Source organism: Oppia nitens, unplaced genomic scaffold (assembly GCF_028296485.1).
Source record: "Oppia nitens isolate AA-2021 unplaced genomic scaffold, nextdenovo-longstitch-racon4-pilon3 scaffold3_pilon_pilon_pilon, whole genome shotgun sequence".
Lineage (NCBI taxonomy): Eukaryota > Metazoa > Arthropoda > Arachnida > Sarcoptiformes > Oppiidae > Oppia > Oppia nitens.
In genome coordinates, this window is record NW_026533221.1 from 5,076,929 (window position 1) to 5,094,595 (window position 17,667).

At 26.7% G+C, this 17,667-nt stretch overlaps 3 protein-coding genes across 7 annotated transcripts; 2 read left to right on the top strand and 1 right to left on the bottom strand.

Moving 5' to 3' along the window:
- Nucleotides 1-1,280: 1,280 nt before the first annotated feature.
- On the bottom strand, nt 1,281-3,296 carry LOC128957295 (hsp90 co-chaperone Cdc37-like). Its single transcript, XM_054303031.1, has 4 exons — nt 3,263-3,296; nt 2,655-2,827; nt 2,076-2,568; nt 1,281-1,991 (listed from the first exon to the last, which is right to left on the bottom strand). Exons 2-4 carry the CDS (start codon nt 2,685-2,687, stop codon nt 1,408-1,410), a joined length of 1,110 nt encoding a protein of 369 aa, XP_054159006.1. The 5' UTR covers nt 2,688-2,827; nt 3,263-3,296; the 3' UTR covers nt 1,281-1,407.
- Nucleotides 3,297-3,576: 280 nt separating this feature from the next.
- Nucleotides 3,577-6,167, top strand: LOC128957415 (tumor susceptibility gene 101 protein-like). Of its 5 annotated transcripts, none has more exons than XM_054303164.1 (6): nt 3,577-3,830; nt 3,982-4,426; nt 4,548-4,574; nt 4,688-5,044; nt 5,130-5,434; nt 5,977-6,167. In XM_054303164.1, the coding sequence occupies exons 1-6, from the start codon at nt 3,789-3,791 to the stop codon at nt 6,058-6,060; spliced, it is 1,260 nt and encodes a 419-aa protein (XP_054159139.1). In that variant the 5' UTR covers nt 3,577-3,788; the 3' UTR covers nt 6,061-6,167. The 5 variants fall into 5 exon arrangements, with proteins under 5 accessions (XP_054159139.1, XP_054159141.1, XP_054159140.1 ...); XM_054303166.1 differs by having other exon boundaries at nt 3,982-4,393; XM_054303165.1 differs by lacking the exon at nt 4,548-4,574.
- A 530-nt stretch (nt 6,168-6,697) lies between these two features.
- LOC128957907 (uncharacterized) lies at nt 6,698-7,217 on the top strand. The gene is made up of 2 exons (XM_054303721.1): nt 6,698-6,829; nt 6,886-7,217. The coding sequence occupies exons 1-2, from the start codon at nt 6,763-6,765 to the stop codon at nt 7,215-7,217; spliced, it is 399 nt and encodes a 132-aa protein (XP_054159696.1). The 5' UTR covers nt 6,698-6,762.
- The last annotated feature ends 10,450 nt before the right edge of the window (nt 7,218-17,667 follow it).

The window sequence follows — 17,667 nt, forward strand, 5'->3', positions numbered from 1 at the left end:
GAATTACCATTTCTTAATGGAGGCAAACGGTAAGGGATATTATTGGTAGGACTGATAAATCCATCGTTGACGACGCCGTACCCAAAACCATAAGAAGGAATTCCTGCATTAAGACTGGCTCTCAGATTGTTAATTAAATTGAATGTATGGGGCATCAGATGACTAAGCATTTGATGCGGACTATGGATGTTCTGGAAGGGTTGGTACGGACTGTTAGGAAATCCTTGACTTCCAAAAGCCATGTGTCCTATATTGAAGCGATTATGATGCGGATAACCTCCGATAGGAATTAACCGTTTGGTATCATAATTAGGTTGACCAGTGCTATGACTTATTGGATATGGATTTGCGGTTCGCATCGGATGATTGCTTTCAAATCTTATATCTAAAGGTCTAACAGGGTTTGGATAATTGGTATTCATGTCATTATATAGAGGTAATGAACCATATTCTTGATTATGGGGTCTTTTCATATAATTATGACTTTCAAATAATGATGATAACTGAGCTTCAGTTGCAATCACATAAAACATTAGCTTAAAAGTTAATTAAAACAAATTATAATAATTGATTGTTTTAAATATTTGTAAAAATAACTTACCAATATTATTAAATTAATGTAATACGATTTAACCGATATCATTTTGCAATAATAAAACTTTATTTGATTTACTTTAATTTAATAACCTCTCAGTTAAAATAAAGTAACAAAAATCTAAACGTTTTTCCATGAAAATCATAATCAAAATCATGAAACCATTCAAAGAATTTATCGACAATTATTGGTTAAAACTATAGTATAGTTACAGCAAATGTAGTAAAACGCTAAGTCATCTTCCGCTTTGAATTAATTGAAAAAAATCACAAAAGTTTATTTTACTCCTAGTTTTAAAAACTATGTTTGATTAATAATTTTTTAAAAATCGCAATACCGTTAATTATAAATTGACACGAAATTTTTATTATATAAGAGTAAATAAACTTTAATAATAGCATAAAATGTTAAATAAAATAAATAAAATATATATAATTTACGGCAAAAAATCTCAAATAACCATTAAGTGGGTCTTTAAGTTATATTAACTTCTAAACATAAAACATTTTCAAACAAATCTAACTTTTTAAATGTTTGCAAAGATTATTAATATAATCATCAATTTTGATAATAGACTAAACAAAATAGATTTTAAAAATATTTATAATCTACTGTATATTATAAATTAAATTTCAATAAATTTAAGGTAAAATTTTACTTATATTAACAAAAATATGAATAAGCGGTTTGTAAATAAGTAAACTTTTAAGAATTATTTGGAAATAAAAAATGATTAGAACTTAAAATAATAATTTTATACAAAACAACACAAAATATGTTTGAAATGTGTTTTCATTCATTAATTTTTCTTTTTAATTGGATTTTAACTCTGAATAGATTCCTTCAGAGTTGTCTTCGCTCTCAATTTCTCCGCCCAATAGAAGTTCCTTAGAGTTGGCGTCGGGAACCCATAAACCCGAGTCAATGCATCGCTTCATATGAAGGCGTGCCTCTTCTTCAGGCATTTCCGCAATTGTTTTCTGAAGAAGTTGAATATCACGCGATTCAAAGCACTTTTGAAGCGATTCTGGCAGTGAATTGAAGACATCTTCTGGATCAAGACCTCCTGGTGAGGAAGCGATACGTTTTTTTCTCTCTTCTTCTTCTACTTCTTTCATAGCCTGTTCCACCCGAATGCGAGCCCTCTCACGGATTCTCTCTTTGAATGCCCGCAACTCGTCTTCAAACGCGTCTTTGTATTCTTTGTCTGCTTTATCAATGCGTGCAAAGAAAGATGAGACACATCCTCGTGGATCGACATCGAGTTGTTTGGCTAATTCAAGGATGTACTGCATTGACACCACTTGTTTGGCAACAAATTCCATCAAATCGTGTTTGTCTTCAATCTCAAGATTTAGACACCAAAGCGCCAAATAGTTGGCCGTCTCTTCACAAACTTTTTAAAAAAATAAAATAATTTTATAATTTATAACTAAAATACATTTCAATGTCCAATAATATAAACTTTTATGATATACACCTAAATCATGATTTTCCATAAGATATCGTTTGCAATCTTCTGGTTTGCCTAACATTCCGAAGTGTTTTAGCTTTTCTTCGTTTTTCTTTATAAACTCTTTGTAGAACTTTTCCTGTTCTTCTTCGCTCAGATTACTTCTGTCGGCTCGAGGTTTTGGTTTATTGATGACAGTCTTATTGCATCCTTCCTTAGAGATGGTGTCCACATTCCAAGGCAGTAATTTCTCCTTTTGATCCAACTCTTCTTGTTCTTTGTCCAACTTTGCCAATTCTTCTTCTAATTTCTTCATCTCTTCTTTACTTTCGTTATTATCGTTTTGTTTGGCCTTTTGTTTCGCTTCCTTCAGTTTGTTGTGCAAATCGTTTCTCTTATCTTTGAGTGCTTTCTTTGACGCCTCCATTTCAGACATCCTCTCGACTCTTGCCTGATGTCTCCATCGAAACAATGACGGCGTGTCAATGTTGGGATGTGTATCGTCTTCATCATCACTGATCTGATGAAATCATTGCAAAAAAAAAGACAATACATGTTAAAAACAAATGACATAATAATTTAATGACCAAAATATCAAAGACATACCTCAATAGTCCTCCACTTACTGTAGTCAACCATTGTGTGTGTGTTTGGTGTCACTTACCGTTGTCTCCACTTCTTGTATGTGATCAGTCTTTGGTAGTCTTTTATGACTCAATTGTCTCTAAGTTTTCATCCGTTAGTTTCTCTTTGAAATGAAGTCAAAGTGTGCGACAAATCTGTTATAAATAATAAAGAAATAAATCGCGAGAATTATTATCTCAGAAATTACTGGAAATTGTTGGGGAAATTACAATCAGATTTCAGGGATTTTGGGGACAATCGGTTAGAGAGAGAGAGAGAGAGAGAGAGAGAGAGAGAGAGAGAGAGAGAGAGAGAGAGAGAGAGAGAGAGAGAGAGAGAGAGAGAGAGAGAGAGAGAGAGAGAGAGAGAGAGAGAGAGAGAGAGAGAGAGAGAGAGAGAGAGAGAGAGAGAGAGAGAGAGAGAGAGAGAGAGAGAGAGAGAGAGAGAGAGAGAGAGAGAGAGAGAGAGAGAGAGAGAGAGAGAGAGAGAGAGAGAGAGAGAGAGAGAGAGAGAGAGAGAGAGAGAGAGAGAGAGAGAGAGAGAGAGAGAGAGAGAGAGAGACTATAAACATTTGAAATATATTTACACACAATTACTACACATTTAGTTGTTATTCAATTCAATGTTAAGACACTATTATATTAATTATCAATCAATTGAATCAATCAATCAATCAATTGATTCAATTAAACAATGATGTCATATATGAGTCAATTACTCACAAACAACGTTACAGTTATATACTGTGATAATAATAATAATAATAATAAATTGTTTATTAAAAAATATCCTAAAATAGTTAAATATAATTTATTTTTTGAAATTTTATAATCAAATTAAATAAAAGTAAAACTATTTGTCAGATATAATGACCCGAAATGTGGTCTAAAAAGTGGTCAAAACAGTAGTTATCAGCTGTTGTCAGGTGTGAGACATATAGTGTTTTGGGGTATAGTTTGGGTGTAAAACAGGGATAACATTGAAAGCAAACAATAAATAAGTGAAACAAAAATATTTCACTTTTCAGAGGAAATTGTTTTCATATTTAATGTCAAATATTTATTATTTGTAATTATTGTCATTATTACCGAAGTTGGCCACCAAAACACCCGAACTATGTCAATGTCAGAAGTGGTCAGACTGTTGACCAATGCTAAAGTATGTCAATAAAGTGGTCAAATGAGTTGATTAATCAAATTAATTGATGAATTGATTGAAAATATACTGTATATATACACTGTATATATATACATATATATATGATATCATATTATATAAACATTGACCGTATTTTTTGTCCACCGATTAGTACCGATATGTGGATCAAAGCAAACGGGACGTAATGTCGGCCATCAATATGTACAAGAATTTGTCACCAAAAGGGGAAAAGTATGTCTTTCCAAACGGCAATCAACGAGATCTGGTGTGTCTGACGGGTACAATACCCGTCCCCTATAGGGGCGCTGTCTATAATATTCCGGTCAGCATTTGGTTAACCGAATCGCATCCGTACGACGCGCCCATCTGTTATGTGAAACCTACCAAAGATATGACTATCAAAGTGTCCAAACATGTTGACCAATCGGGTCGCATATATTTGCCATATTTAAGTGATTGGAAGTCCAATACATCGGACCTCTTGGGTGTCATTCAAGTGATGATTTGTGTATTCGGTGAGACACCGCCTGTCTATTCAAAGCCGAAAAATGTCGGCCAAACTGGTGAGCCATCATTTGTAGGTCAGACGAGTACCGGTTTGTATTTGACTTGACTTTTACCGTACCGTAACTACAATTTCTATAAACTGATACTAAGTTTAACTTTATTTTTAACTAATAATGCTATCACTTGATTATCATTTTCAATATTGGATAGGAATTCCTCTCTTTTCAAGTCCTAACTGTAAGACAGTCACTATTATTATAAAATTATTTTTTATATCCTTTAAAATTAACAGTAAAAACTGTTTAGTTTTAAAATTAAATACTAATTAAAACTTATTTTAAATATTACAGGTTATCAACCAATGCCGCGTATTCCAAACCCAACGGGAATGCCAACCACATCGACTCCATATCCCGCTCAATACCAACCCCACACTCAGTATCCTTTTACGACTCCTCCATATCCCACAGCAACCGGTCCACAGCCTTATATACCGAGCACGACATCCAATACTCCATACCCGCCTTATTCCCAAAGTTATACCACACCGACTCAATCGCAGCAATTAAGTCCCGGAGGAACGGGAACTATAACTGAGGAACATATTAGGGTTTCATTAATCAGTGCTATTGAAGATGCAGTTAAACAAAGAGTTAAGGAAAAGATGGCTCAAAATCAGGCAGAAATGGATGTCCTCAAGAAAACAAGTTAGTTATCATTCATTATATAATTAATAAAACAGTTAACAAATTAATATTTTATTAATATTTTATTAATTTGTTAACTTCTTAGGCGAAGAGTTGACAAAAGGTAAGCATAGATTAGAAGATATTATGAGACGAATGGAGGACGAGATGATAGAAATAAATGACTCAAAACAAGAATTGAGTACAAAGAACGCTCAGTTATTGGAAGTAATGGCCAAATGTGACGACAAGGAAAAGAATATAGACATCGATGAAGTGTTTGGTCCGACACAACCATTATATAAGCAATTATTGAACTCTTTTGCTGAAGAGAATGCTATTGTCGATGCCATCTATTATTTAAGCGAAGCCTTACGTAAAGGTGTCATCGATTTAGAGCTATTTTTAAAGGTTTGTGTTAATTATTTTATTGTAAATTTATGTTATATTATTGTTTAATAATTGGTTATATTATTTGTATAAAATGTTTTTACAGTATATGTTTAGGCATTAAAAATCAATTATTATTACCCGTAAAAAGCATTTGTATAAAACACTGAACAAATGCTTGTTTTATGAAAGACATTGACAATAATCAATAGATATTAAAATAGTATATATATTATAAACGGTATACAGTATAGGTTAGGATATGTATCATTACTATCTGAATATAAATTGAGTATTGTAAAGATAATCAATATACTGTATTTTTAATTATTTATTAATGTTTAGTTATATTTTAAACTATTGATTAAAAAACATTTATAATAATTATTTAGATTTACTTTATATGACTTACCGTATATTAAATATAATTTGCAGTTTAGCACAATTTAGTTTGTTTTGCGTACAATACCTGTTTGAAAAAAGTGTTGTCAACTAAATTATATGCAAATATATGAATTGATTATTTAAAAATAATGACATTAAATGCAAATTTATATAAACAGCACGTAAGGGAACTGTCGAGAAGACAATTCATGTTAAGAGCACTGATGCGAGTCTGCAGAGAGAAGGCTGGACTACCCGTCTAATCGACGATAATGTGGTCTTATTTATTGCAAACACTTATAGAGATATTGTATTACTTTTACATTATTTAAATTGTTTTACAAAAAATAGGTAATTATTAATAAAAGTTAAGGACAAAAATAAATATATAGTAAATTTTATAAATAAATTATACGATATTTTTGCATATCTATTTAATTATTTTTTTTGTTTAATTTTTATTTAAATTATGAAATACATTGTAATATACGTTATATAAAAATAATAATTGTATTACATATACAAGTTATTAATAAAAATTTTTTCACAAATAAAGTACAATATTTATTATAATGTTTAATATGCTATTGTTAATGACATTCAAATAATGAATATTTGAATGTCAATGTTTTGTTATCTAAATTTATTGATTTATTTACTGCATTTATTTCTTTATTGCTTTATAAAACTAAAATTACATTTTTATGTTTTTATAGTAAATTTTCTTTTTTTAATAGCTGTTTGTCAATAAAAATTGTTAAGAAAGACTAGGTATTTGTAGTGGTGTTACCAATGAAACGGTTTGTTTAATGCATTTAAAAACAAAAATATATTGATTTGAGTTACTTTCCAAACGCATCACTTTATATAAAATTCTTTATGACTGTTATTAACGTGAATAGACTGAAGAAATTAATTTTATTGTCATTAAATATAAATACAATCTGAAGATATCGTTATCATTGATGGCATTTGGTCACCAAATTAACACCAGATATGCCACACATTATTCGGGCAGTAATTCATCTGATGGTCTGAAGTGTTTTATCCGATAATTTGTTGCTTATATGTAATGAATGCATACTTAGGTTGGAACGGCTGGTTGTATCCCATGTTGTTTGTTGTCTTACCATTAGTGGCATTCCTGATGGTTATGGCATTGATTGCATGCAATGTCTATGAATATTATCAGAAGAAGAAGCGTTTGCAACAATACGAGCACTGCTCTCAACACACGTTAACTCCTCATTTGGTTTCAGATAAGACTATGGATTATAATCCAAACAATTACGAGGGCTCTGGCAGTGGTTATAATGAGTCTCAGTATACCTATAATACTATTGTCGGAAATTATTTTACTGAAGAAATAAATCGGACACCAATTAGACCGATGAGTGGTTGGGTCGCACCTCATATGTAAAGCAAATTTGTTCTGCAAATTGTCGCACAATTTATGCACAAAGTTATTGATTTTAGTTATATTTTAGTTATATTTTATGCGAAAAATGCAGAATAATAACATATTCAGACAAACTATTAATAAAAATCTGTAAAAATTTTATAAAAGCATTTAACTGAATATTAATTTTTCTAAAATTTAAATTAATTAAAAATTACTTTATTCACTAATCTTGTCTCACGTTTTAACCAATAAAGTTGCAAATTATTGTGTATATAATTACACTGTTTGTGTCGGACATAATAAATGTTCGTATATTTGTTGAATAATTTATAATATATGATAACATTTTATATTAGTCATAATATCGGGGGCTTTTGGTGATAAAAAATGCAGACAAGTTGTAAAAAATAAAATAGTAATAAAGTATATTATAATTAAACGTTATGTTAGAATGGAGAGAAAGAGAGAGAGAAAGAGAGAGATGTCTATTTGATTTTATATTTGTCTTTGGGATCAAAGCTTTGAGGCATCAAAACAGTGCTATTTTGAAGACAACGTTTTTAACTTAAAACCATTTGGTTATAACTTATATAAGTGTTAGTTATTTCCAAAACTGCCTTAAAGTCATTTGACATTATCTGATGCAAAGAGTGAATGTATTTAAGAACTCAATTATTAAAAAAATAATATTATGTAAGCATTTCTGTCGGCAATTTTGGTCCAAAAAAACTGATTTTTTAAATATTTTTTATCATCGACTAAATAATATATTCAATAAATTCATACAGTATTACTGCTAATATGGTTTTCAACGGCTTTTTGTCCAAAATTAAAGCCTTCAATGCTTTCAAAGTGTAATTCATAGATAAATAGCGCAAAAAATAATACTTGAAAATTATAATTTTTTCAAATAAGCTTTCAGGTTTAAATTCAAATATTTGAATTGATGATACAAAATATCTTAAACTTATTCATGATTTTATAAACAACAAAATTGTTTTATTATTACATATTTAAACACTAAACTGTCGACTAAAATCAATTCAATACTTACGGTTCAGAATTATACTTTATATTAAAGTCAAAATTAGTGTTTTATACTTAGTGTTTAATAAAGTATATTAAATTATTAGTAAATTTTATATTATTAATAATTAACTTTAATTTTAGTAAAAGAATTGGCAATTTTTAATAATTTATTTCAAAGATTTTTGGCGCAAACCTATAGTTATTGATGAAATTGATATCAACATAAATCTCGTCCTTCAAAAATTTTTAAATAAATTGACGATAAAATTAAATTGAAGTACAAAAAAAATAATCGGATCAAAAGCTAATCGTTATTTTTCCTATTAATCATAAAACCTTTAAAACAGTTTTGCTGAGAATTCAAACACAAATTTTGCAAAAGTTTATCTTTAGTTTCTGAATTCAATGGGAAAACTAAATAAATAATTTCATCACATGATCACCAATAATGTCAATATCGGTATCAATGTATTTGTAATTTATAAATTTAAGTTATCAAAGTAAACACAGTTGATATTATTTTATTAATTATTTGGTCAGTAAAATAGATAAACTTCAAGAGTTAACTGACCGATAAAATAATACTTACCGTTTGGTGTCCTCATTAAACAATTATTTTTTCTTTTAAATAATTTATGAATTGTTTTTTTTAAATATTTTTATTGCACTTTTAAACCATTAGCTTATAGGTTATTAATGTAACTTATCTCCCGGTGCATTGTTAGGAGTCCTAACTTAGGACTGGTATTTATTGTTATTACAGTCTTACATAGCTATTAGTTTAAGTTTCATAATTAGTGCATCCATTTAGTGGGCGAGAGGTTGTACTGACATTCCTCTCAGACAACAATTGCCGGAACGGACATCATATGCACCACATGAGGAGGCAATCAATATTGCAATTATGCCTCTTTTAGTGGCCCACCCAATGGTTAAACTATTGATATGAAGTTTAAAACTATTCCCATATACAGTAATATTACAAATCTAGACATTTGTGATATTAGTGCCAAATATAGAGAAAAAATTCTCAATCGATGCTGTTTTTAATTTTTTCAATTTTACTCTAAAATAATTCAAACAAAATATTATAAATGTTTTATTGAATTACGTTATAACATTATATAACGTTATTGAAATTTCAAGTTGTATAATACTATATATTAAATTATAATAATTTTTTATATTAATGGGTGAATTTTGTTTGTATTAAATATATTTATTTTAAGGTTAAACATAATTATGCCTATTGTGTATACAAATTGGTTTGTAAAAAGCAATTACAGTAAGTCTGAAAAAACTAATAAACAAATATTGCACATAAGATCCCAAAGTCAGTCTAAAAGGTATAAAAACAAGTGTAAGGATGTGCTCAGGTATTGTATTGGGGCTATTGTTAAAGGGAACGGATATGACAGGTGTAATAATAGCTGATAGAGTACCGGCCTATAGATACAATATATTATACAGTTTATGACTTCCCAGACAATTCATATAATGCTGCAAATTATTGGCAATCTTTGCTATGCTTTCACAAATCAAATGCTAAACTACTCTTTTGTGTTAATGTTTACCACAAAAATCATTAATATATTGTAATTCAAACATCTGTACGCTATTATATGCATAAAATTTATTATTACTAAAAATGTGTTTAAAGAAATAATTGTATCAATACTACTGAAATAATTAATTAATTATTATTTTATAATTTTACTTTAAATATTGCATATATAGTTTATATCATATTTGATACTAATATATTTAAAGTATTAATAGTTTACAATCAATAATATTGATTCAATATGTGCATTGCATAACATTGCACTACATTTGAATAAAATTTTTAAGTACAAGTACTACAAAAGTTTAGATTACTATTAAACTATTATAATACTGTATAAATTATATCAATAGTTTGTGAAATACACTGTCTATAAGTATATACTTATGTACTGTATTTTATATGCATATTATGCAGAGAGAAAAAAGAGAGAGAGAGAGACGTTAAAAAATAAGAGGCATTCATCCAATTTCCAGTCCCAGACCTCCATATCCCGTCCCAGACCTCCATTTCCCTTCTCGACAAACCTTCTATTCTTTAGTTACACTCCAGTGCTTCTTCTTTATTGTGAAGTGCAATACTAGAGCCCGTGAAAGACCTTATTTTTAATACAATATATCACATGAGATATATATGCTTTTGGCGCGAAAACTTTAGGACACTTTTAATAATAATAATAATAATAATAATATGGCAATGACTGAGACATACTGTAAATAACTAATCAATAGATTAAAACACTTAAAATAATGATTGAAAAAACATTGATAACGCACAGGGAGTACATCCGTTCTAACTATATGGTAGTTCACTAATATTAAACAAACTTACATAATATACTAAATACTATATATTTTATATTATAATATTTTCCAAAATTTTCGTTATATGATATATACTGTATATTAAAACATTGATTTATAAACATAAGGAGTTTCCTAAATAAGAAACCTTTGTTATAAATGTTTGATGCGAAACAATTGCTAAATAACATAGACTTCCTTTATTAGTAAAAATTTATTGAAATCTTTTGTAAATTAAAATTTGTTTCATCACATTTAGTATATTAATATTGCCGACATTTTCACACAATTGCATTTTTTAATAAATAAGTGATATTTTAACTTAGCAATATTACTTTAATCTTATTAAAAATATATTTATAGTAATTATAGATGTAACAATTGTAAATGTTTGTCCAAATATTATTATCAATGTATCAAAATTTGATTAGAAAATAATTTATATTTAATTGTAATTGTTCTTTAATATTTATATAATTGAAATAATAAAATTATATAATTAATTTGTATTGTACAAAAAAAATCTATCTCTATTCATACATTAATAATTAGTAATATTAAAATACTATGATAATTAAAGTATTTATAAATAGTAATATAATGCATTCATTGATTATATTATTGTTGTCATATTAATAATAATACCATAATTTTACAAATTTTAATTTCTATTTGTTTCTGTTTTTAAATTGCATGAAATGATAACAACATAAAAAGCTTAACTCCCTTTACATTTTTCCTAAACATTGATTATAAACAAATTTCTATATAATACAGTATATAAAACTTTTTATCAATTTATATATAAATTATATATAATATATAAATATACTATTTATATTAAATATACAGTATTTTATTTACTATAACCCAAATATTAACACAGAAAGTGACCAATATTTCCAAAACTGACTTTCAATGATAATAAATATAAACATAATTAATAAATAAGTTATTTTATCATTATTTACTATTAAGATATTAGTGCATTGAAATTAGATTTTTTTTCTAAAAATAAATTATACAAACTTAATATAGTCATTATTATCTATACTTTTTAATAGATAATTTGTTTGTTATACTTTTCATTTAATTAATTATTACATTATATATGCATTAGATTTTCAAATATGTGCCATATTTAATAAGCAATTAAAAGTAAGTAAATAATTAACGATCAATAATAACAAATACAGTCTCTTTATATTTAACAAATAGTTATCAAATATGAAATTTTAATTAAAGAATTAATATTTGTCAGCCAATTAAAATAAATCCACAAAATATTTCAGTTTTAATAATAATAATAATAATCATTATTATTATTATTATTATTATTATTATTATTATTATTATCAGCACTTCAGTCATTATATCTGCAACTAATAAATCTTTGATACTTTCATTGCTAAACAAATGGTCTTATATTTGATGAGATAACCAATTTCTCAATTTTTTGTTTATACTGTATAACCACTTCTATGTCTTAAATTTATGGTTTGTTACCCCTTTCCCCGGGACTCTCGTTAGTCTCTGTATAATTAAATTCGGTGCCGTGTGTTGTTATAGCCCTAATACATAAAAATATTATATATATGTTAGATAACATTTTGCTACCGTTTCTCTATATTAAATGTATTTTTAATAATTTTATTGCATATATGATGGATAGATACCTATTAACATTAAATTGGTTTAAAACCATTTAATAAAACATATCGATTATGTTTAAGACAACTAACTAACAACTTTAGCAAACATTTTACTAAAGGGTTCTCTATTTAAAAGACATTTACAGTATTTGTTTGAATGCATGATTGGATAGACAGGTCTGTCTGATTGTGCCAATGATATCAATGTTAACTTTGCTTAGATAGCACTCAAAGACATCGATATGTAAGACATATTAATAATATATTATTATTATTGAAAATACCAATTGACAAACACAACGTTATATTACATGAAATATATTTAAATTATTTCTACATTATATTGAAAATATAAGAAATCTTCTATAGTTTTTCATATGAAAAGCAAAACATGAAACTCAAGGATTCAATTCACGTTTGGAGATGTAGTTTGTTGTGTAAAGACTTGAAAGTTCATCAAGTTTTGAATGATTGCAAACTCAGAGATTAGACATAACATTACTCTAACCTTCCCTTTTGCCTAACGAGTCAAATATAAGGGTCAAAAACCCGGTGTCAGCCAACTCTATAAAAACGTATGGATGTATGTCTGAATAGGCCATAGGCCTCATAGCGAGTTTAGACCATAATTGATGAACTAAATCAATGTTTGTGTTGCTCTTTAAAACTAAAAAATATTACTAAAAAAAATTAATCGATTAGTTTTAAACTTAAAACAATCGATCACTTTATCATCGGTTATATATTTTAGACAGTTTTAGAAATTCAGATGATTATAGAAATGTCATTAAAATAAGTTTTTCATCTATTTATTAATTACTAAGCTATTAATTAACTTAATTTTGTACAATAGATGTGCAAAAAAAACGGGAAAATTTATTAATGTTTAATGAAAAAGGAAAGCCTAATATATGTGCGTTTCTTATCTAAACTATTGGCAAATATGTCAAAATGACTTTTCGTATATAAATTGAAAATACATTTTCTATAAGAGAAATATTTTTTAAAAATGATAAGATGTGATGGTATTTCATGCGATTAATTATGAAAATGATTTATACATTTAGTTGTCTTAAGAAATCTTATATTTTGTAATAAGTTATGTGTAATGTATTGCAGTGGTAATAGAGTATAGAAATGAACGCATAATTTTACGCTTAATGAATTTACGCTCTCTCTCTCTCTCTCTCTCTCTCTCTCTCTCTCTCTCTCTCTCTCTCTCTCTCTCTCTCTCTCTCTTCTCTCTTTCTTTTTTTTATCTCTCTCTCGAATTTATATTATAAAAATTATATATAACTTGAATTGTAGATCAAGTTAATATTTTTCTTCAATAAATTATAAAAGCTATCAAATATAAAAAAACTATAATATATATTTATGTTAAATGTACTGTAGATTTGTTTTCAGTTTAAATGTTAAATTCAAATAAACATTAATGACATTTGATTTTGATAAACACATTTATAGTAAACTGACACAACGGGGGTGGAAATAGAAATGTTATGTAAGACAAACATATCCAAAATCACTTGTTTTCAGACAATAATATAATATTTTGTTTACATTTCTGTATAATTTGAGATACAGTACATTGAAAAAGTTGTATTTTATTAAAAAAACCAAAAGATTTGTGTAATAATTTATAATTAACATCACATTTAATTACCAGTTATAGATTGTCAGTGTATTAAATTACAACTAATCTAACAATTACGAGATTTATTGACTTTAAGCCATAATTTTTAAATTTATATAACAATTTTCGCCGTTAATATATTGTGTCATTTGATGTACACATTTCTATAGTAAATGTTTTCTTTATTTAACTATTAAATCGTGAGTGGAATGAACACTAAGAGTATAGTCATTCATCATTAGAGAAAATATATTACAATTCTCTCTCTCTCTCTCTCTCTCTCTCTCTCTCTCTCTTAAAAAGACATTTTTAAAATTATAATCCTAAACGTGTGAAAACTAGTTTAAACTCATAGGTATTTGGAATTACATAAGTTTTATAAAATAATTGTGAATACAAAGTTGAAAATATGCAAATGGCATTTTCTAAGCGAAATGAAATTTTAAAAAAATAAATTTAAAAAACTTGAAAAAATGAATTAAAATTAGAAAAATATATAATGTATTTAGAGGTCGGTATATTAAATGACACAAAAGTGCGTTTAAATGTAAGTTAATGGGTGTTATCAATAATAAAAGACTAATATATCGACAATTTGTTTCGCATTTTATATTTGAAAGATTTTTTTTCGTTAAACACATCGTTAAAGTGGGAAAACAGTGTCTAAAAACATACTGAACTCACAAACCTAATGATTATTTAAAAGTAAATGCATTTTCATTAGACAGTCATCTGAGAGATGTAAACCAAGATTTATTAATTGTCTGGTCTTACAAATGATGGTTTTGACAAAAATCATTTTCAATGACAACTCAATTAATAATATTATTATCCATCCATTTATTTAAAAAGTTATTTTACTTTTTTATATTTTTAAAAACTTTGGATTTAACGAGTTTTTGTAATTTAATAGTTTGATTTAAAACTATTTTCAGCGAAAAAGCTTTAAAAATTATAAATGACATAAATGTGACATTACATTTTTTATTTATATAATTAATTAAATTATATATAAATTTAAAGGCTACTAAATTTGACAATAACTTTAAGATATCTGTGAATAAGATATAGTATCAGTAAATTACATAATGATATTAATGATTGTCATCATCAGAGCAATTGTGATGAATAAACTTTTATTTATAATATATTTAAAAGTATATAATCTAAATATTTATAAATTTTGATTAATATTAATCTCTCGCTTCTATTTTTTATAATTAAAGTTAAAATACTTGTCTTAGCATTCAATTTTTTATTACACAATTAATTTTAGTTCAAATTTATTAATTGAAATAAAATATTTGTTTATTAACTTATTTTTTATTATTATATTTCAATGAATATTTTATTTAAAGAATTTGAACTTAAATTTTATCAACTTTTGTTGTTTAGAGATGTTTATAAATATTTTTCAAACAAAGTAAAGCTATCAAAATTGATTTGAGATGCAGTGTAAATATTAAATTTTATATAAATTAAGCTTATTTTGAATTACAGTATAATCCATTAAATAGAAAATATGATTAAAAAGATAATAAAATATCTAATATTACTGTATATTATAAGACCAAATTACATGGTTTTAGTTTTTAAAGATATGACTATTAAAATTATGTTTAATATAAATTCCAAGAGTAGGCCAGTATTGGGAATTTATGCTCAGGTATTAGATTTTCTAAAAAACATTCAAACGTTTTGACTAGTGATAGGTATCTGAGCTGAGAAAGAGAAAGGTCTGCCCTATAGGGGTGAGGGGTTTTCGATGAGTCTGAGAGCCGTATCTCTCTTGAAAAGAAATGATAAAATAAGTTGAGGTCAAAAATTAAAGCTATGCTTCGTGTGAGGCCTACAAATATAAACACTCAGTAAATAGGATTGTGATGTTATGCTTAATATGGGTATCAGTGCTTTGAATACCTATATATATATATATATATATATATATATATATATATTATACTGTATATATATAAGTCTATATGAATTATAGTCTGTGACTTACAGTCTGTAAGTTACAGATACAATATCGTCACTAAATTGCTAAACACTGGAGACATATTTTACATTAGCTATCAATTGGTTTTGTCTTTAAAATAAAAGATAAAACATTTTCGTTTATATATAATCATAATAAAAAATAACATATAAATAATTTAAACAGTTTTTTGTTGTAAACTTTTTGTGCGCTCATTTGTTATCGATTTTTGTGATCAGATTTTGATCTCTAGAAAAAAGCAATTAAGAATCGAAAGCGAGAATAAATGATATGTTGATCAAAGTTTTTGTAGCCATTTGTAGTACAAATGTTATAACAATATAAAGCTTATCCACTAAAATAAAAATTAGCCAAAAAGTGAGGCCAATAGGTGTTGAGGCCATCCATCCAAAGGAAGATGAGAGTATGATTTTGCTGCCAAATGACAGCTCCAGTCCTAACAAAAGCGCTTACATTGCTATCAATTTTAAGATGTGAGGGAACAGGTGTTCAGGTGTACATCATTGTAGAGGAAAAGCATTTTATATAATAATAATAATAAGAGTGAAACACAACTATTTATATGCAGTGTTTCGGCAAAATGAGCGCATAAAAGACGAGATGCCAACTAAAAAGCACCGCAAACGCCCATCAGGTGTTAAATAATATATAACTTATATATTACTGCATATCTATAGTACAGTATATACTGTATATATATATCGATACTAAGGCATACATACAATACTGTATATCTCTAGTATTTCTATAGTAATTGATGTTTTGCTAAAAGTCTATGTCACGGATCTTAACAACAATTTGAGTTTTGCACACAATTTTTCGGCACACTTTAAATAATTCACTTTAACTTTTAGAATAGTTTTTCATTCTATTAATATTATATCAAAAATTATTATTTTCTTATATTATAAAAATTTATAACTTTCTAAACTAACTGATAAAATATAATTCAATACAGTATGTCTATCAATGAAAAAAAAGCATAAATATAATAGTAATATCAATTGTGTGATAAAAAATAATGTAGTTGTATCATACAATGAATTTAATTGTAAAATTAAAAAAATAATAAAAGTCAAAATTATTGTTCACTTGTTCCCATATGAATTTATATATTTATATTTATATGTATATATAGTATAATATTATTTAATGATGACTTGTGTTATTTAAATACAAATATTTTTTCAATTTGTATAATACATATCTACTATATAACCGTATAATAACAAAGAAAATCATTTAAAAATCGATTATTGTTTTTACATTACAAATGTTTATCCCATCATAAGTCAAGAAGTTGTCGGTTAGAGTTGGGCTCAAAAATCATTACAAAACCTTAGAAAAGCCTATTATTATTGAGCCGAAAGACGTGTTAATACAGACCGCCCACAACAATGGTTATGCTTATCATAATTTAGATAGACTTTCCCAATAAACAGACGGTTTCAAGTGTGGTAACAATAAAGAAGGATATGAGTCAAAAAAATATTACAAACTTTTATAATATTATCTTTAAAAGACTACATGAGTGCCTATTAAACGAAAACTTAAGTTATATTCTCTATAAATGATATATTGATAATTTTATATAATATCTATAAATTATATCTCATGAGTTACTATAAAATATCAAATAATTATTTATATCTTAACATATAAAAAAATATGAGATATTTTAATAATTGGCAGTGATTTTAGTGCTTCAGAAATACACAACAATGAAACACAAGTTGTTTAATAAACATTGTATATATTGTATAAAATTATTATTTAAATTTCAAA

Bases quoted from the DNA above. Each gene is read 5' to 3' on its own strand.
- LOC128957415 (XM_054303164.1), top strand. From the start codon at position 3,789: ATGTCAATGTCAGAAGTGGTCAGACTGTTGACCAATGCTAAA. The intron at 3,831-3,981 runs GTATGTCAATAA...TCCACCGATTAG, and splicing joins GACTGTTGACCAATGCTAAA to TACCGATATGTGGATCAAAG. The intron at 5,435-5,976 runs GTTTGTGTTAAT...TTATATAAACAG, and splicing joins ATTTAGAGCTATTTTTAAAG to CACGTAAGGGAACTGTCGAG.
- LOC128957907 (XM_054303721.1), top strand. From the start codon at position 6,763: ATGGCATTTGGTCACCAAATTAACACCAGATATGCCACACATTATTCG. The intron at 6,830-6,885 runs GTCTGAAGTGTT...ATGCATACTTAG, and splicing joins GGGCAGTAATTCATCTGATG to GTTGGAACGGCTGGTTGTAT.
- LOC128957295 (XM_054303031.1), bottom strand. From the start codon at position 2,687: ATGGTTGACTACAGTAAGTGGAGGACTATTGAG. The intron at 2,569-2,654 runs GTATGTCTTTGA...TGATTTCATCAG, and splicing joins GTAAGTGGAGGACTATTGAG to ATCAGTGATGATGAAGACGA. The intron at 1,992-2,075 runs GTGTATATCATA...TTTTTTAAAAAG, and splicing joins TATGGAAAATCATGATTTAG to TTTGTGAAGAGACGGCCAAC.